The sequence below is a fragment of the Excalfactoria chinensis genome, chromosome 2, assembly GCF_039878825.1.
Source record: "Excalfactoria chinensis isolate bCotChi1 chromosome 2, bCotChi1.hap2, whole genome shotgun sequence".
Classification (NCBI taxonomy): Eukaryota; Metazoa; Chordata; class Aves; order Galliformes; family Phasianidae; genus Excalfactoria; species Excalfactoria chinensis.
The window spans coordinates 742,251-763,632 of NC_092826.1; the positions used below are offsets into that span (position 1 = coordinate 742,251).

General features: G+C 53.9%; 1 protein-coding gene and 1 long non-coding RNA gene across 3 annotated transcripts; one reads left to right on the forward strand and one right to left on the reverse strand.

The window, feature by feature from the left end:
- The first annotated feature begins 326 nt into the window (after positions 1–326).
- Positions 327–4,911, forward strand: C2H8orf82 (chromosome 2 C8orf82 homolog). Of its 2 annotated transcripts, none has more exons than XR_011902905.1 (2): positions 327–845; positions 2,116–2,222. XR_011902905.1 is itself a non-coding variant. In XM_072330022.1 (2 exons), exons 1-2 carry the CDS (start codon positions 722–724, stop codon positions 3,608–3,610), a joined length of 597 nt encoding a protein of 198 aa, XP_072186123.1. In that variant the 5' UTR covers positions 337–721; the 3' UTR covers positions 3,611–4,911. The 2 variants fall into 2 exon arrangements, 1 of the variants encoding a protein (XP_072186123.1); XM_072330022.1 differs by lacking the exon at positions 2,116–2,222 and adding an exon at positions 3,138–4,911 and having other exon boundaries at positions 337–845.
- Positions 4,912–5,111: 200 nt separating this feature from the next.
- On the reverse strand, positions 5,112–20,953 carry LOC140248897 (uncharacterized). The gene is made up of 3 exons (XR_011902906.1): positions 20,824–20,953; positions 5,764–7,858; positions 5,112–5,664 (listed from the first exon to the last, which is right to left on the reverse strand). It is a non-coding gene; the product is annotated as an uncharacterized lncRNA (long non-coding RNA).
- Between the last annotated feature and the right edge of the window lie 429 nt (positions 20,954–21,382).

Below are 21,382 nucleotides of genomic sequence, written 5' to 3' on the forward strand. Positions count from 1 at the left end.
TGTCCTATGGGGTGAATGGGGTCCTATGGGGTCAATGGGTTCCTATGGGGTCCTATGGAGTGAATGGTGACCTATGGGATCAATGGGGTCCTATGGGGTGAATGGGGGTCCTATGGGGTCAATGGGGTCCTATGAGGTCAATGGGGTCCCTATGGGGTCATATAGGAGTCCTATAGGGTCCTATGGGGTCAATGGGGTCCTATAGGGTCCTATGGGGTCAATGGGGTTCTATGGGGTCATATAGGGGTTCTATGGGGTCCTATGGGGTCAATGGGGTCCTATGGTGTCAATGGGGTCCTATTGGGTCCTATGGGGTGAATGGGGTCCTATAGGGTCCTATGGGGTCAATGGGGTCCTATGGGGTCCTATGGGGTCAATGGGGTCCTATAGGGTCCTATGGGGTCCTATAGGGTCCTATGGGGTCAATGAGGTCCTATGGAGTCAGTGGGGTCCTATAGTGTCCTATGGGATGAATGGGGTCTTATGGGGTGAATGGGGTCCTATAGGCTCCTATGGGGTCAATGGGGTTCTATGGGGTCATATAGGGGTTCTATGGGGTCAATGGGGACCTATAGGGTCCTATGGGGTTCTATGGGGTCCTATGGGGTCCTATGAGGTCAATGGAGTCCTATGGGGTCCTATTGGGTCCTATGGGGTCAATGGCGTCCTATGGGGTGAATGGGGTCCTATGGGGTCAACGAATGGGGTCCTATAGGGTCCTATGGGGTCAATGGGGTCCTATGGGGTCAATAGGGTCCTATGGGGTTCTATGGGGTCCAATGGGCTGTTCCCGCAGCTGTTCCTGGATGACGCCAAAGTGAAGAACTTCACCACTTGCTTTAAGGGTACGGACACAATTAACCTCATTAACAGCCTCATTAACCCCTAATTAAGTTAATTAACCCCTAATTAAGCTCATTAGCCCCTAATTAAGCTCATTAACCCCATAATTAAGCTCATTAACCCCTATTATCCCCCCTATAGACGAGTGTTCCCTCTCCTTCTTCTTCCGCCGCCCCATTGAAGCCTCATTAACCCCCTTATTAAGCTCATTAACCCCCTAATTAACCCTAATTAGCCCCTAATTAACCTAATTAACCCCCTTTTTACCCCCTAAGTGACCTAATTGCCCCCCAATTAACCTAATTACCCCCCTAATTAACCCTAATTAGTCTTTTTAGGGGGTTATTAAGATTAATAACTCAATAACCCCCTACTTAACCCCCCAATTAACCTAACTAACCCCTAATTAACCTAATTAACCCCCCTATTAATCCCCTAATTAACCTAATTACCCCATAATTAACCTAATTAACCCCCCTATTAATCCCCTAATTAACCTAATTATCCCCACATTTCCTCATTAACACCCCCACACACTCATTAAGTCCCTCATTACCCCCTAATTAGCCCTAATTAATGTAATTAACCCCATATTTACCCCCTAATTGACCTAATTACCCCCCTCATTAACCCTAATTACCCCCTAATTAGCCCTAATTACCCCTAATTATCCCCCCCATAGACGAGCGTTTCCTCTCCTTCTTCTTCCGCGGCCTCCAACCCAACCTATGAACCTCATTAACCCCTAATTAACCTAATTACCCCATAATTAACCTAATTATCCCCTAATGAACCCCCTATTCAAGCTAATTAACCCCATATTGACTTTCTAATTAACCTAATTACCCCCTAATTGACCTAATTAACCCCCTAACTACCCCCTAATTGACCTAATTACCCCATAATTAACCTAATTACCCGCTATATACCCCCTAATTGACCTAATTACCCTCCAATTAAGCTAATTACCCCGTAATTAACCTAATTAACCCCCTATTCACCCCCTAATTAACCTAATTTATCCCATAATTACCCCCTATATACCCCTTAATTGACCTAATTACTCCCTAATTAAGCTAATTAACCCCCTATTTATCCCATAATTGACCTATATACCCCCTAATTAATCTAATTACCCCCTATATACCCCCTAATTGACCTAATTACCCCCCTAATCAAGCTAATTACCCCCCTATTTATCCCCTAATTAACCTAATTACCCCTAATTACCCCTAATTACCCCTAATTACCCCTAATTATCCCCCCCTATAGACGAGCGTTTCCTCTCCTTCTTCTTCCTCCGCCTCCGTCCCAACGTGTCGGGTCGTTACGTCGATTCCTTCCCCTTCGTTTCCCTTTGCGGCCCCGAATGGAACTTTGTGAGCTTAACCCCCTAATTAGCCCTAATTAACCCTAATTAACCTCCTATATACCCCCTAATTGACCTAATTACCCCCTAATTAAGCTAATTACCCCCCTATTTACCTCCTAATTGACCTAATTACCCCCCAATTGACCTAATTACCCCCCAATTAACCTAATTAACCCCCTAATTAACCCAATTAACCCCATATTTGCCCCCTAATTAACCTAATAACCCCCTAATTAACCTCATTAACCCCCTATTTACCCTCTAAGTGACCTAATTACCCCCTAATTGACCTAATTAACCCCCTAATCAAGCTAATTACCCCCTAATTAACCTCATTAACCCCCTATTTGCCCCCTAATTTACCTAATTAACCCCCCAATTAACCTAATTAACCCACTAATTAACCTAATTACCCACTATATACCCCCTAATTGACCTATATACCCCCTAATTAACCTAATAATCCCCTAATTAACCTAATTAACCCCCTATATACCCCCTAATTGACCTAATAACCCCCTAATTAACCTAATTAACCCCCTAATCAAGCTAATTACCCCCTAATTAACCTCATTAACTCCCTATTTACCCCCTAATTAACCTAATTAACCCCCTATTTACCCCCTAAGTGACCTAATTACCCCCTAATTAGCCCTAATTACCCCCTAATTAACCTAATTAACCCCCTATTTATCCACTAAGTGACCTAATTACCCCCCAGTCAAGCTAATTAACCCCATAATTAAGCTAATTAACCCCCTATTTACCCCCTAATTACCCTAATAACCCCCTAATTAACCTAATTAACCCCCTATTTACCCCCTAAGTGACCTAAATACCCCCAATTAACCTAATTACCCCCTATTTGCCCCCTAATTACCCCTAATTACCCCTAATAACCCCTAATTATCCCCCCCTATAGACGAGCGTTTCCTCTCCTTCTTCTTCCTCCACCTCCAACCCAACGTGTCGGGTCGTTACGTCGATTCCTTCCCCTTCGTTTCCCTTTGCGGCCCCGAATGGAACTTCGTGAGCTGCCAGGACCTGCCCATCGTCTTCAACCGGCTCCTGGATGGACCCGATAGAGCTCTACTGTCCTACTGCAACGGAGGCAGCCGATTGGTCGTGCCCTTCCAACCCCAAGCGTTGACTTATTGGCCGCCCAATGGGAGGGTTTATCATCCGGGACCAGAAGGGGGAGGTGGGATGGGGTTGGTGACGTCGGCCTTGGTGGAGCTATGGGGCGATGGGTTCCGCTATGGGGCAGGGGATGGGGAGAGCCCGACCCATTTGGTCTATGGGGGGAGGACGTATGAGCTGGAACATCCCCTATTGGAGAGGTTGAGGGAGAGGGAGAGGTTATGGGGCGAGAGGGACCCCATAAACCCACCGTAGACCCCATAGACCCCATAGACCCCCCATAGACCCCGTAGACCCCATAGACCCACCGTAGACCCCATAGACCTCCTGTTGGCCCCATAGACCCCATAGACCACCCATAGACTCGTAGACCACCCATAGACCCCATAGACCCCATAGAACCCCCATAGACCCCATAGAGCACCCATAGACCCATAGACTCCCAGTAGACCCCATAGACCCCTCGTACACCCCATAGACCCCATAGACCACCCATAGACCCCATAGACCCCATAGACCACCCATAGAACCCATAGACCCCATAGATCCCCCATAGACCCCCCATAGACCCCCCCATAGACCACCCATAGACCCCATAGACCTCCTGTTGGCCCCATAGACCCCACAGATCCCCCATAGACCCCATAGATCCCCCATAGACCCAATAGACCCCCTTCCAACCCCAAGCGTTGACTTATTGGCCGCCCAATGGGAGGGTTTATCATCCGGGACCCCAAGGGGGAGGTGGGATGGGGTTGGTGACGTCGGCCTTGGTGGAGCTATGGGGCGATGGGTTCCGCTATGGGGCAGGGGATGGGGAGAGCCCGACCCATTTCATGTGGGGCGGGAGGATGTATGAGCTGGAACATCCCCTATTGGAGAGATTGAGGGAGAGGGAGAGGTTATGGGGTGAGAGGGACCCCATAAACCCACCGTAGACCCCATAGACCCCATAGACCCATCGTAGACCCCATAGACCTCCTGTTGGCCCCGTAGACCCATAGAACCCCCATAGACCCCATAGATCCCCCGTAGACCCCATAGACCCCATAGACCACCCATAGACCCCATAGACCCCATAGACCCACCGTAGACCCCATAGACCCATAGACTACCCATAGACCCCATAGACCACCCATAGACCCCATAGACCCCATAGAACCCCCATAGACCCCACAGATCCCCCATAGACCCCATAGATCCCCCATAGACCCAATAGACCCCCTTCCAACCCCAAGCGTTGACTTATTGGCCGCCCAATGGGAGGGTTTATCATCCGGGACCCCAAGGGGGAGGTGGGATGGGGTTGGTGACGTCGGCCTTGGTGGAGCTATGGGGCGATGGGTTCCGCTATGGGGCAGGGGATGGGGAGAGCCCGACTCATTTCATGTGGGGCGGGAGGATGTATGAGCTGGAACATCCCCTGTTGGAGAGGTTGAGGGAGAGGGAGAGGTTATGGGGTGAGAGGGACCCCATGAACCCACCGTAGACCCCATAGACCCCATAGACCCCCCATAGACCCCATAGACCTCCTGTTGGCCCCATAGACCCCATAGACCACCCATAGACCCCATAGACCACCCATAGACCCATAGACCCCCCGTAGACCCCCCGTAGACCCCATAGACCACCTGTTGGCCCCATAGACCCCATAGACCACCCATAGACCCATAGACCCCCCGTAGACCCCATAGACCCCATAGAACCCCCATAGACCCTATAGAGCACCCATAAACCCATAGACCCCCCCGTAGACCCCATAGACCCCATAGACCCAGGATTGACCCCATAGACCCACCGTAGACCCCATAGACCTCCTGTTGGCCCCATAGACCCTATAGACCACCCATAGACCCGTAGACCACCCATAGACCCCATAGACCCCATAGAACCCCCGTAGATCCCATAGAGCACCCATAAACCCATAGACCCCCAGTAGAACCCACAGACCCCCCGTAGACCCCATAGACCCCCCATAGACCCCACAGATCCCCCATAGACCCCATAGATCCCCCATAGACCCAATAGACCCCCTTCCAACCCCAAGCGTTGACTTATTGGCCGCCCAATGGGAGGGTTTATCATCCGGGACCCCAAGGGGGAGGTGGGATGGGGTTGGTGACGTCGGCCTTGGTGGAGCTATGGGGCGATGGGTTCCGCTATGGGGCAGGGGATGGGGAGAGCCCGACCCATTTCATGTGGGGCGGGAGGATGTATGAGTTGGAACATCCCCTATTGGAGAGATTGAGGGAGAGGGAGAGGTTATGGGGTGAGAGGGACCCCATAAACCCACCGTAGACCCCATAGACCTCCTGTTGGCCCCATAGACCCCCCGTAGACCCCATAGACCCATAGACCCATCGTAGACCCCATAGACCACCCATAGACCCCATAGACCACCCATAGACCCCATAGACCTACTGTTGGCCCCATAGACCCCATAGACCACCCATAGACCCATAGATCCCCCGTAGACCCCATAGACCCACCATAGACCCCGTAGACCCCGTTGGCCCCATAGACCCCATAGACCCCATAGAACACCCATAGACCCCATAGAACCCCCATAGACCCCACAGAACCCCCATAGACCCCATAGACCACCCATAGACCCCATAGAGCACCCATAGATCCATAGACTCCCAGTAGACCCCATATACCCGCTGTAGACCCCATAGACCCCATAGACCACTCATAGACCCCATAGACCCCCTGTTGGCCCCATAAACCCATAGATCCTCCATAGACCCCATAGATCCCCCATAGACCCCATAGATCCCCCATAGATCCTTCATAGACCCCATAGACCCAATAGACCCCATAGATCCCCCATAGACCCAATAGACCCCCTTCCAACCCCAAGCGTTGACTTATTGGCCGCCCAATGGGAGGGTTTATCATCCGGGACCCCAAGGGGGAGGTGGGATGGGGTTGGTGACGTCGGCCTTGGTGGAGCTATGGGGCGATGGGTTCCGCTATGGGGCAGGGGATGGGGAGAGCCCGACCCATTTCATGTGGGGCGGGAGGATGTATGAGCTGGAACATCCCCTATTGGAGAGGTTGAGGGAGAGGGAGAGGTTATGGGGTGAGAGGGACCCCATGAACCCACCGTAGACCCCATAGACCCCATAGACCACCCATAGACCACCCATAGACCCCATAGACCCATCGTAGACCCCATAGACCTCCTGTTGGCCCCATAGACCCATAGAACCCCCATAGACCCCATAGATCCCCCGTAGACCCCATAGACCCCATAGACCACCCATAGACCCCATAGACCCCATAGACCCACCGTAGACCCCATAGACCCATAGACTACCCATAGACCCCATAGACCACCCATAGACCCCATAGACCCCATAGAACCCCCATAGACCCCATAGAGCACCCATAGACTCCATAGACCTCCTGTTGGCCCCATAGACCCCATAGACCCCCTGTTGGCCCCATAGACCCATAGACCACCCATAGACCCCATAGATCCCCCATAGACCCCATAGATCCCCCATAGACCCCATAGATCCCCCATAGACCCAACTTCAACCGGCTCCTGGATGGAGACAACGGACCCGATAGACCTCTACTGTCCTACTGCAACGGAGGCAGCCGATTGGTCGTGCCCTTCCAACCCCAAGCGTTGACTTATTGGCCGCCCAATGGGAGGGTTTATCATCCGGGACCCCAAGGGGGAGGTGGGATGGGGTTGGTGACGTCGGCCTTGGTGGAGCTATGGGGCGATGGGTTCCGCTATGGGGCAGGGGATGGGGAGAGCCCGACCCATTTCATGTGGGGCGGGAGGATGTATGAGCTGGAACATCCCCTATTGGAGAGATTGAGGGAGAGGGAGAGGTTATGGGGCGAGAGGGACCCCATAAACCCACCGTAGACCCCATAGACCCCATACACCTACTGTTGGCCCCATAGACCCCATAGACCACCCATAGACCCATAGATCCCCCGTAGACCCCATAGACCCACCATAGACCCCGTAGACCCCGTTGGCCCCATAGACCCCATAGACCCCATAGAACACCCATAGACCCCATAGAACCCCCATAGACCCCACAGAACCCCCATAGACCCCATAGACCACCCATAGACCCCATAGAGCACCCATAGACCCCCAGTAGACCCCATAGACCCCCCGTAGACCCCATAGACCCTATAGACCACCCATAGACCCCATAGACCCCCTGTTGGCCCCATAGACCCATAGACCCCCCATAGACCCCATAGAACCCCCATAGACCCCACAGATCCCCCATAGACCCCATAGATCCCCCATAGACCCAATAGACTCCCTTCCAACTCCAAGCGTTGACTTATTGGCCGCCCAATGGGAGGGTTTAACATCCGGGACCCCAAGGGGGAGGTGGGATGGGGTTGGTGACGTCGGCCTTGGTGGAGCTATGGGGCGATGGGTTCCGCTATGGGGCAGGGGATGGGGAGAGCCCGACCCATTTGGTCTATGGGGGGAGGACGTATGAGCTGGAACATCCCCTGTTGGAGAGGTTGAGGGAGAGGGAGAGGTTATGGGGTGAGAGGGACCCCATAAACCCACCGTAGACCCCATAGACCCCATAGACCACCCATAGACCCCATAGACCTACTGTTGACCCCATAGACCCCATAGACCACCCATAGATCCCATAGATCTACTGTTGTCCCCATAGACCCCCCGTAGACCCCACAGACCCCATAGACCTCCTGTTGGCCCCATAGACCCCATAGACCACCCATAGACCCATAGACCCCCCGTAGACCCCATAGACTCCATAGAACCCCCATAGACCCCATAGAGCACCCATAAACCCATAGACCCCCAGTAGACCCCATAGACCCCTCGTACACCCCATAGACCCCATAGACCACCCATAGAACCCATAGAGCACCCATAGACCCCATAGACCACCCATAGACCCATAGACCCCCAGTAGACCCCATAGACCCCCCGTAGACCCCATAGACCCCATAGACACCATAGACCCAGCATTGACCCCATAGACCCACCGTAGACCCCATAGACCTCCTGTTGGCCCAATAGACCCCATAGACCCCATAGACCACCCATAGACCCGTAGACCACCCATAGGCCCCATAGACCCATAGAACCCCCATAGACCCCATAGAGCACCCATAGATCCATAGACCCCCCAGTAGACCCCATAGACCCCCCGTAGACCCGATAGACCACCCATAGACTCCATAGACCTCCTGTTGGCCCCATAGACCCATAGACCACCCATAGAACCCATAGACCCCATAGACCCCCCGTAGACCCCATAGACCTCCTGTTGGCCCCATAGACCCCATAGACCACCCATAGACCCGTAGACCACCCATAGACCCCATAGACCCCATAGAACCCCCATAGAGCACCCATAGACCCCATAGACCACCCATAGACCCCATAGACCCCCCGTTGGCCCCATAGACCCATAGAACCCCATAGACCCCATAGACCACCCATAGACCCCATAGACCCCCTGTTGGCCCCATAGACCTCCTGTAGACCCCATAGACCCATAGACCCGTCGTAGACCCCATAGACCACCCATAGACCCATAGACCCCACAGACCCCCCGTTGGCCCCATAGACCCTCCATAGACCCCATAGACCACCCATAGACCTTATAGACCTCCCGTTGGCCCCATAGACCCATCGTAGACCCCATAGACCACCCATAGACCCATAGACCCCATAGATCCCCTATAGACCCCATAGAACCCCCATAGAACCCCCATAGACCCGCCATAGACTACCCATAGACCCCGTAGACACCCTGTCGGCCCCATAGACCCCATAGACCACCCATAGACCCCATAGACCTCCTGTTGGCCCCACAGACCCCATAGACCACCCATAGACCCATAGACCCCATAAACCCCCCGTAGACCCCATAGACCCACTGTAGACCCCATAGACCCCCCCATAGACCCCAAAGACCCCCCGTAGACCCCATAGACCACCCATAGACCCCATAGACCACCCATAGACCCCATAGACCTACTGTTGACCCCATAGACCCATAGAACCCCATAGACCCCATAGACCACCCATAGACCCCATAGACCTACTGTTGGCCCCATAGACCCCATAGACCACCCATAGACCCGTAGACCACCCATAGACTCCATAGAACCCCCATAGACCCCATAGAGCACCCATAGACCCATAGACCCCCCCGTAGACCCCATAGACCCATAGACCCATCGTAGACCCCAGAGACCACCCATAGACCCATAGACCACCCATAGACCCCATAGACCTACTGTTGGCCCCATAGATCCCATAGACCACCAATAGACCCATAGATCCCCCATAGACCCCATAGACCCACCATAGACCCCATAGACCCCGTTGGCCCCATAGACCCCATAGACCCCATAGAACACCCATAGACCCCATAGAAACCCCATAGACCCCACAGACCCCCCATAGACCCCATAGACTCCCCGTTGGCCCCATAGACCCCATAGATCACCCATAGACTCCATAGACCTCCTGTTGGCTCCATAGACCCCATAGACCACCCATAGACCCCATAGACCCCCCGTAGACCCCATAAACCCCCCGTAGACCCCATAGACCCACTGTAGACCCCATAGACCCCCCCATAGACCCCATAGATCCCCCCATAGACCCGATAGACCCCCGTAGGCCCCATAGACCCCAGTAGGCCCCCTGATGGCCCCACAGACCCCCTATTGGTCCCATAGATCCCCCATAAACCCCCTGTTGGCCCCATAGAACCACCATAGACCCCACAGACTGCCTGTTGACCCCATAGACCCATAGACCCCACATAGACCCCACAGAGACCCCATAGACCCCTATGTCCCACATAGGCCCCCCATAGACCCCATAGACCCCATAGGGACGAAAGGAGGCCTCTAAGACATAAAGGGGGCAATAGGAAACGGAAATGGGGGTCCCCGAGGTGTCTATGGGGCTGTGGGTCAATAGATGTGGGTCAATGGATGTCTATGGGGCTGTGGGTCAGTAGATGGGGGTCAATGGATGTCTATGGAGATGTGGGTCAATGGATGGGGGTCAATGGATGTCTATGGGGCTGTGGGTCAATAGATGGGGGTCAATGGATGTCTATGGGGCCGTGGGTCAATGGATGTCAATGGAGATGTGGGTCAATGGATGTCTATGGGGCTGTGGGTCAATGGATGTCAATGGAGATGTGGGTCAATGGATGGGGGTCAATGGATGTCTATGGAGATGTGGGTCAATGGAAGGGGGTCAATGGATGTCTATGGGGCTGTGGGTCAATAGATGTGGGTCAATGGATGTCTATGGGGCTGTGGGTCAATGGCTGTCTATGGAGATGTGGGTCAATGGGGCTGTGGGTCAATGGATGTCTATGGGGCTGTGGGTCAATAGATGGGGGTCAATGGATGTCTATGGGGCTGTGGGTCAATCGATGTCTATGGGGCTGTGGGTCAATTCATGTCTATGGGGCTGTGGGTCAATGGATGTCTATGGAGCTGTGGGTCAATGGATGGGGGTCAATGGATGTCTATGGGGCTGTGGGTCAATATATGTCTATGGGGCTGTGGGTCAATGGATGTCTATGGGGCTGTGGGTCAATGGATGTCTATGGGGCTGTGGGTCAATATATGTCTATGGGGCTGTGGGTCAATGGATGTCTATGGGGCAGTGGGTCAATATATGTCTATGGGGCCGTGGGTCAATGGGGCTGTGGGTCAATGGATGTCTATGGGGCAGTGGGTCAATGGATGTCTATGGGGCTGTGGGTCAATGGGGCTGTGGGTCAATGGATGTCTATGGGGCAGTGGGTCAATATATGTCTATGGGGCTGAGGGTCAATGGATGGGGGTCAATGGATGTCTATGGGGCTGTGGGTCAATGGATGTCAATGGAGATGTGGGTCAATGCCTGTCTATGGGGCTGTGGGTCAATGGCTGTCTATGGGGCTGTGGGTCAATATATGTCTATGGGGCTGAGGGTCAATGGATGTCTATGGGGCTGTGGGTCAATGGATGTGGGTCAATGGATGTCTATGGGGCTGTGGGTCAATGGATGTGGGTCAATGGATGTCTATGGGGCTGTGGGTCAATGGCTGTCTATGGGGCTGTGGGTCAATATATGTCTATGGGGCTGAGGGTCAATGGATGTCAATGGAGATGTGGGTCAATGGATGTCTATGGGGCTGTGGGTCAATGGGGCTGTGGGTCAATGGATGTCTATGGGGCTGTGGGTCAATGGATGTGGGTCAATGGATGTCTATGGGGCTGTGGGTCAATGGCTGTCTATGGGGCTGTGGGTCAATATATGTCTATGGGGCTGAGGGTCAATGGATGTCAATGGAGATGTGGGTCAATGGATGTCTATGGGGCTGTGGGTCAATGGGGCTGTGGGTCAATGGATGTCTATGGGGCTGTGGGTCAATGGATGTCAATGGAGATGTGGGTCAATGGATGTCTATGGGGCTGTGGGTCAATGGATGTCTATGGGGCTGTGGGTCAATAGATGTGGGTCAATGGATGTCTATAGAGCTGTGGGTCAATGGCTGTCTATGGGGCAGTGGGTCAATGGATTTCTATGGGGCTGAGGGTCAATGGATGTCTATGGAGATGTGGGTCAATGGATGTCTATGGGGCAGTGGGTCAATGGATGTCTATGGGGCTGTGGGTCAATGGATGTGGGTCAATGGATGTCTATGGAGCCGTGGGTCAATAGATGGGGGTCAATGGATGTCTATGGGGCTGTGGGTCAATGGATGGGGGTCAATTTATGTCTATGGGGCAGTGGGTCAATATATGTCTATGGGGCTGTGGGTCAATGGATGTCTATGGAGATGTGGGTCAATGGATGGGGGTCAATTTATGTCTATGGAGCTGTGGGTCAATGGGGCTGTGGGTCAATGGATGTCTATGGGGCTGTGGGTCAATGGATGTCTATGGAGATATGGGTCAATATATGTCTATGGGGCTGTGGGTCAATATATGTCTATGGGGCTGAGGGTCAATGGATGTCTATGGGGCTGTGGGTCAATGGATGGGGGTCAATTTATGGCTATGGGGCTGTGGGTCAATAGATGGGGGTCAATGGATGTCTATGGAGATGTGGGTCAATGGGGCTGTGGGTCAATGGATGTCTATGGGGCTGTGGGTCAATGGATGTCTATGGGGCTGTGGGTCAATGGATGGGGGTCAATGGATGTCTATGGGGCTGTGGGTCAATCGATGTCTATGGGGCTGTGGGTCAATTCATGTCTATGGGGCTGTGGGTCAATGGATGTCTATGGAGCTGTGGGTCAATGGATGGGGGTCAATGGATGTCTATGGGGCTGTGGGTCAATATATGTCTATGGGGCTGTGGGTCAATGGATGTCTATGGGGCTGTGGGTCAATATATGTCTATGGGGCTGTGGGTCAATGGATGTCTATGGGGCTGTGGGTCAATGGATGTCTATGGGGCTGTGGGTCAATATATGTCTATGGGGCTGTGGGTCAATGGATGTCTATGGGGCAGTGGGTCAATATATGTCTATGGGGCCGTGGGTCAATGGGGCTGTGGGTCAATGGATGTCTATGGGGCAGTGGGTCAATGGATGTCTATGGGGCTGTGGGTCAATGGGGCTGTGGGTCAATGGATGTCTATGGGGCAGTGGGTCAATATATGTCTATGGGGCTGAGGGTCAATGGATGGGGGTCAATGGATGTCTATGGGGCTGTGGGTCAATGGATGTCAATGGAGATGTGGGTCAATGCCTGTCTATGGGGCTGTGGGTCAATGGCTGTCTATGGGGCTGTGGGTCAATATATGTCTATGGGGCTGAGGGTCAATGGATGTCTATGGGGCTGTGGGTCAATGGATGTGGGTCAATGGATGTCTATGGAGCCGTGGGTCAATACATGGGGGTCAATGGATGTCTATGGGGCTGTGGGTCAATGGATGTCAATGGGGCTGTGGGTCAATGGATGTCAATGGAGATGTGGGTCAATGGATGTCTATGGGGCTGTGGGTCAATGGGGCTGTGGGTCAATGGATGTCTATGGAGATGTGGGTCAATGGTTGTCTATGGGGCTGTGGGTCAATAGATGGAGGTCAATGGATGTCTATGGGGCTGTGGGTCAATGGATGTCTATGGGGCTGTGGGTCAATGGATGTCTATGGAGATGTGGGTCAATGGATGGGGGTCAATGGATGTCTATGGGGCTGTGGGTCAATGGATGTCAATGGAGATGTGGGTCAATGCCTGTCTATGGGGCTGTGGGTCAATGGCTGTCTATGGGGCTGTGGGTCAATATATGTCTATGGGGCTGTGGGTCAATATATGTCTATGGGGCTGTGGGTCAATGGATGTGGGTCAATGGATGTCTATGCGGCTGTGGGTCAATGGATGTGGGTCAATGGATGTCTATGGGGCTGTGGGTCAATAGATGGGGGTCAATGGATGTCTATGGGGCTGTGGGTCAATTTATGTCTATGGGGCTGTGGGTCAATAGATGGGGGTCAATGGATGTCTATGGGGCAGTGGGTCAATATATGTCTATGGGGCTGTGGGTCAATGGATGTCTATGGGGCAGTGGGTCAATATATGTCTATGGGGCTGTGGGTCAATATATGTCTATGGGGCTGTGGGTCAATGGATGTCTATGGAGATGTGGGTCAATGGATGTCTATGGAGATGTGGGTCAATGGATGTCTATGGGGCTGTGGGTCAATAGATGGGGGTCAATGGATGTCTATGGGGCTGTGGGTCAATGGGGCTGTGGGTCAATGGATGTCTATGGGGCTGTGGGTCAATGGATGTCTATGGGGCTGTGGGTCAATAGATGGGGGTCAATGGATGTCTATGGGGCTGTGGGTCATAGAGGCCCATAGACGCCCATTGAGCCCCATAGAGGCCCATAGAATCCCACTGAGCCCCATAGAGCCCCATTGAGCCCCATAGAATCCCATAGAGGCCCATTGAGCCCCATAGAGGCCCATTGAGCCCCATAGAATCCCATAGAATCCCACAGAGCCCCATAGAATCTCATAGAGGCCCATAGAACCCCATAGAGGCCCATAGAATCCCACTGAGCCCCATAGAGCCCCATAGAGGCCCATTGAGGCCCATAGGGCCCCATAGAATCCCATAGAACCCCATAGGATCCCATAGAGCCCCATAGAGGCCTACTGAGCCCCATAGAGACCCATAGGACCCCATAGAGCCCCATAGGACCCCATAGAGCCCCATAGGACCCCATAGACTGCTATTGCGGCCCATAGAGGCCTACTGAGCCCCATAGAGCCCCATTGAGCCCCATAGAATCCCACTGAGCCCCATAGAACCCCATAGACTCCCACTGAGCCCCACAGAGCCCCATAGGATCTCATAGAGCCCCACAGACTCCTATTGCGGCCCATAGAATCCCATTGTGGCCCATAGAGCCCCATAGGATCCCATAGAGCCCCATAGAATCCCATTAAGCCCCATTGAGCCCCATAGAATCCCACTGAGGCCGACAGAACCCCATAGAGGTCCATAGAGCCCCATAGATGCCCATAGAATCCCATTGAACCCCATAGAGCCCCATAGAGCCCTATAGAATCCCACTAAGCCCCATAGAGGCCCATTGAGCCCCATAGATTCCCACAGAGGCCCATTAAGGCCCATAGAGCCCCATAGAGCCCCATAAAATCCCATTGAGCCCCATAGAGGCCCATTGAGGCCCCATAGAATCCCACTGAGCCCCATAGAACCCCATAGGATCCCATAGAGCCCCATAGGATCCCATAGAGCCCCAGTGAGCCCCATAGATGCCCATAGAACCCCAGAGGATCCCATAGAGCCCCATAGAATCCCACAGAGGCCCATAGAACCCCATAGAGCCCCATAGGATCCCATAGAGCCCCATAGAATCCCATAGAGCCCCACTGAGCCCAGGCCCATAGAACCCCATAGGATCCCATAGAGCCCCACTGAGCCCCATAGGATCCCATTGAGCCCCATAGAGGCCCACTGAGCCCCATAGAGCCCCATAGAAGCCCATAGAGCCCCATAGAGCCCCATTGAATCCCATTTATCCCCATAGAGGCCCATACAGGCCCATAGAATCCCATTAAGCCCCACAGAGGCCTACTGACCCCCATAGAGCCCCATTGAGCCCCATAGAATCCCACTGAGCCCCATAGAGCCCCATAGACTCCCATAGACTCCCATAGGGCCCCATAGACTCCCATAGGGCCCCATAGAATCCCATAGAGCCCCATAGAGACCCATAGGATCCCATAGAGCCCCATAGGATCCCATAGAGCACCATAGGACCCCATAGAGCCCCATAGGACCCCATAGAGCCCCATAGGACCCCATAGAGGCCTACTGACCCCCATAGACTCCTATTGCGGCCCATAGAGGCCTACTGAGCCCCATAGAGCCCCATAGAGCCCCATAGAATCCCACTGAGCCCCATAGAACCCCATAGACTCCCACTGAGCCCCATAGAGCCCCATAGGATCTCATAGAGCCCCATAGACTCCTATTGCGGCCCATAGAGCCCCATTTAATCCCATAGATCCCCATAGGATCCCATAGAGCCCCATAGGATCCCATAGAGCCCCATAGAGGCCTACTGACCCCCATAGGATCACATAGAGGCCCACTGAGCCCCATAGAGACCCATAGAATCCCATTAAGCCCCATTGAGCCCCATAGAATCCCACTGAGGCCGACAGAACCCCATAGAGGTCCATAGAGCCCCATAGATGCCCATAGAATCCCATTGAACCCCATAGAGCCCCATAGAGCCCCATAGAGCCCTATAGAATCCCACTAAGCCCCATAGAGGCCCATTGAGCCCCATAGATTCCCACAGAGGCCCATTAAGGCCCATAGAGCCCCATAGAGCCCCATAAAATCCCATTGAGCCCCATAGAGGCCCATTGAGGCCCCATAGAATCTCATAGAGCCCCATAGAGCCCCATAGAATCCCACTGAGCCCCATAGAATCCCATAGGATCCCATAGAGCCCCATAGAATCCCATAGAGCCCCATTGAGCCCCATAGATGCCCATAGAACCCCAGAGGATCCCATAGAGCCCCATAGGATCCCACAGAGGCCCATAGAACCCCATAGAGCCCCATAGGATCCCATAGAGCCCCATAGAATCCCATAGAGCCCCACTGAGCCCAGGCCCATAGAACCCCATAGGATCCCATAGAGCCCCACTGAGCCCCATAGGATCCCATTGAGCCCCATAGAGGCCCACTGAGCCCCATAGAAGCCCCATAGAAGCCCATAGAGCCCCATAGAGCCCCATTGAATCCCATTTATCCCCATAGAGGCCCATACAGGCCCATAGAATCCCATTAAGCCCCATAGAGGCCTACTGACCCCCATAGAGCCCCATTGAGCCCCATAGAATCCCACTGAGCCCCATAGAGCCCCATAGACTCCCATAGGGCCCCATAGACTCCCATAGGGCCCCATAGAATCCCATAGAACCCCATAGGATCCCATAGAGCCCCATAGAGGCCTACTGAGCCCCATAGAGACCCATAGGATCCCATAGAGCCCCATAGGATCCCATAGATCCCCATAGAACCCCACTGAGCCCCATAGAGCCCCATAGAGGCCCATAGACTCCTATTGAGGACCATAGAGCCCCATAGAGGCCCATATAATCCCATTGAGGCCCATAGATCCCCATAGAATCCCATAGAGCCCCATAGACTCCTATTGCGGCCCATAGAATCCCATTGTGGCCCATAGAGCCCCATAGGATCCCATAGAGCCCCATAGAGGCCTATAGAATCCCATAGAGCCCCATAGAGCCCCATAGGACCCCATTGAGCCCCATAGGACCCCATTGAGCCCCATAGGACCCCATAGAGCCCCATAGAGTCCCATAGAGCCCCATAGACTCCCATAGAGCCCCATAGACTCCCATAGAGCCCCATAGACTCCCATAGGGCCCCATAGAATCCCATAGAGCCCCATAGAATCCCATAGAGCCCCATAGAATCCCATTGAGCCCCATAGAATCCCATAGAGCCCCATAGAATCCCATAGAGCCCCATTGAGCCCCACTGAGCCCCATAGGATCCCATAGAGCCCCACAGGATCCCATAGAGGCCCACTGAGCCCCATAGAGCCCCATAGGATCCCATAGAGCCCCATAGGATCCCATAGAGGCCTACTGACCCCCATAGAGCCCCATAGAGGCCTACTGAGCCCCATAGAGCCCCATAGGATCCCATAGAGCCCCATAGAGGCCTACTGACCCCCATAGGATCACATAGAGCCCCATAGGATCCCATAGAGGCCTACTGACCCCCATAGAGCCCCATAGAGCCCCATGGAGCCCCATAGAATCCCATAGAATCCCATAGGGCCCCATAGAACCCCATAGAGCCCCATAGACTCCCATAGAGCCCCATAGAGGCCCATAGAGGCCCTTAGAATCCCACTGAGCCCCATAGAATCCCATAGAGCCCCATAGACTTTCATAGAGCCCCATAGACTCCCATAGAGCCCCATAGAACCCCACTGAGCCCCATAGAGCCCCACTGAGCCCCATAGGATCCCATAGAGCCCCATAGGATCCCATAGAGGCCCATAGAACCCCACTGAGCCCCATAGAGACCCATAGAATCCCACTGAGCCCCATAGAGACCCATAGAACCCCACAGGATCCCATAGAACCCCATAGGATCCCATAGAGCCCCATAGGATCCCATAGGGCCCCATAGAGCCCCATAGAATCCCATAGAGCCCCATTGAATCCCCATAGAATCCCATAGGATTCCATAGAGCCCCATAGAAACCCACTGAGACCCATAGGATCCCATAGAGCCCCATTGAGCTCCATAGACCCCCACTGACCCCCATAGACTCCCATAGAGCCCCATAGATCCCCATAGAGGCCTACTGACCCCCATAGAGCCCCATAGAGGCCTACTGAGCCCCATAGAGCCCCATAGGATCCCATAGAGCCCCATAGAGGCCTACTGAGCCCCATAGAGCCCCATTGAGCCCCATAGGATCCCACTGAGCCCCATAGAGCCCCATAGACTCCCATAGGGCCCCATAGAATCCCATAGAACCCCATAGGATCCCATAGAGCCCCATAGAGGCCTACTGAGCCCCATAGAGACCCATAGGATCCCATAGAGCCCCATAGGATCCCATAGATCCCCATAGAACCCCACTGAGCCCCATAGAGCCCCATAGAGGCCCATAGACTCCTATTGAGGACCATAGAGCCCCATAGAGGCCCATAGAATCCCATTGAGGCCCATAGATCCCCATAGAATCCCATAGAGCCCCATAGACTCCTATTGCGGCCCATAGAATCCCATTGTGGCCCATAGAGCCCCATAGGATCCCATAGAGCCCCATAGGATCCCATAGAGGCCCCATGGAGGCCCATAGAACCCCACTGAACCCCATAGAGCCCCATAGAACCCCATAGGATCCCATAGAGCCCCATAGAGGCCTACTGACCCCCATAGGATCCCATAGAGCCCCATAGAGCCCCATAGAATCCCATTGTGGCCCATTGAGCCCCACAGAGCCCCATAAAGGCCCAGAGCCCCATAGGATCCCATAGAGCCCCATAGGATCCCATAGAGCCCCATTTAATCCCATAGAGCCCCATAGGATCCCATAGAACCCCACTGAGCCCCACAGAACCCCATAGAATCTCATAGAGCCCCATAGAGGCCCATAGAGGCCCAGTGAGCCCCATAGAGACCCACTGAGCCCCATAGAGCCCCATAGGATCCCATAGAGCCCCATAGGATCCCATAGAGCCCCATAGGATCCCATAGAAGCCTACTGAGCCCCATAGAGCCCCATAGGATCCCATAGAGCCCCATAGAGGCCTACTGAGCCCCATAGGATCTAATAGGATCCCATAGAGCCCCATAGAGCCCCATAGGATCCCATAGAGGCCTACTGAGCCCCATAGAGGCCCATAGAGCCCCATAGAATCCCATTTATCCCCATAGAGCCCCATAGAGGCCTATAGAATCCCATAGAGCCCCATAGGATCCCATAGAGCCCCATAGAGGCCCATAGAGGCCTACTGAGCCCCATAGAGCCCCACTGAGCCCCATAGAATCCCATAGAGCCCCATAGGATCCCACAGAGCCCCATAGAGCCCCATAGAACCCCATAGGATCCCATAGAGCCCCACTGAGCCCCATAGGATCCCATTGAGCCCCATAGAGGCCCACTGAGCCCCATAGAGCCCCATAGAATCCCATAGAGCCCCATAGAGCCCCATTGAATCCCATTGAGCCCCATAGGTTCCCATAGAGCCCCATAGAGGCCTACAGACCCCCATAGAGGCCCACTGAGCCCCATAGAGCCCCATAGAAGCCCATAGAGCCCCATAGAGCCCCATTGAAGCCCATTTATCCCCATAGAGGCCCATACAGGCCCATAGAATCCCATTAAGCCCCATAGAGGCCTACTGACCCCCATAGAGCCCCATTGAGCCCCATAGAATCCCACTGAGCCCCATAGAGCCCCATAGACTCCCATAGACTCCCATAGGGCACCATAGACTCCCATAGGGCCCCATAGACTCCCATAGGGCCCATAGAATCCCATAGAACCCCATAGGATCCCATAGAGCCCCATAGAGGCCTACTGAGCCCCATAGAACCCCATAGGATCCCATAGAGTCCCATAGGACCCCATAGAGCCCCATAGGACCCCATAGAGGCCTACTGACCCCCATAGACTCCTATTGCGGCCCATAGAGGCCTACTGAGCCCCATAGAGCCCCATTGAGCCCCATAGAATCCCACTGAGCCCCATAGAACCCCATAGACTCCCACTGAGCCCCATAGAGCCCCATAGGATCTCATAGAGCCCCATAGACTCCTATTGCGGCCCATAGAGCCCCATTGAATCCCATAGATCCCCATAGACTCCCACTGAGCCCCATAGAGCCCCATAGAGGCCCATAGACTCCTATTGAGGACCATAGAGCCCCATAGAGGCCCATAGAATCCCATTGAGGCCCATAGATCCCCATAGAATCCCATAGAGCCCCATAGACTCCTATTGCGGCCCATAGAATCCCATTGTGGCCCATAGAGCCCCATAGGATCCCATAGAGCCCCATAGAGGCCCATAGGATCCCATAGAACCCCACTGAGCCCCACAGAACCCCATAGACTCCCATAGAGCCCCATAGACACCCATAGAAGCCCCATAGATCCCCATAGAATCCCATAGGATCCCATAGAGCCCCATAGAGACCCACTGAGCCCCATAGAGCCCCATAGAAACCCATAGAGCCCCATAGGACCCCATAGATGCCCATAGAACCCCATAGGATCCCATAGAGCCCCATAGGATCCCATAGAGCCCCACTGAGCCCCATAGGATCCCATTGAGCCCCATAGAATCCCACTGAGCCCCATAGAATCCCATAGAGGCCCATTGAGCCCCATTGAGCCCCATTGAGGCCTATCGCGGCCTACCTCTACCCCGGTCTCCGCACTTCATACAGCCGCTCCATCTCTTCGCTTCCGGTTCCGGTTCCGGTTCCGGTTCCGGTTCCGGTTCGGTTCCGATCTCTCGCTCCGGTCGCTCCGACTCCATTTACCTCAGTGAAACCCGCCCGCCGCGAACTTCCCGCTTTACTTACTCTCCTCCAATAGGAACGCCGGATTGCAAGACGAGCAGTCGGTACAGCCAATGAAAAGAGAAGAGGGAGGGAGGTCCCGCCTCTCGCCGACTGTGATTGGTCAAAGGAGGAGAGAGGCAATCGGAGCAGCCAATGGAAAGAGAAAATGGAGGGAGGTCCCGCCTCTCGCCGCCTGTGATTGGTCGGGGGAGGAGAGAGGGGGTGGAGTCAGTGCGCGGAGGCGGAAGTGAGGAAGGGAACGGGGCGGCGGCGCTGAGGGGCGGTGAGAGGAGATGGGGGGGAGGGGGGATATGGGGTATATGGGGTGTATGGGGGGATATGGGGTATATGGGGTCTTATGGGGTCCTATGGGGTCCTATGGGTCTATATGGAGCTCCCTATAGGGTCCCTAT

What these genes read in the sequence shown, in the direction of transcription:
- C2H8orf82 (XM_072330022.1), top strand. Translation starts at nt 722, where the DNA reads ATGGGGTCAATGGGGTCCTATGGGGTCAATAGGGTCCTATGGGGTTCT. An exon ending in CTTCACCACTTGCTTTAAGG is followed by an intron (nt 846 to 3,137) that starts GTACGGACACAA and finishes CCCCCCCTATAG; the next exon opens with ACGAGCGTTTCCTCTCCTTC.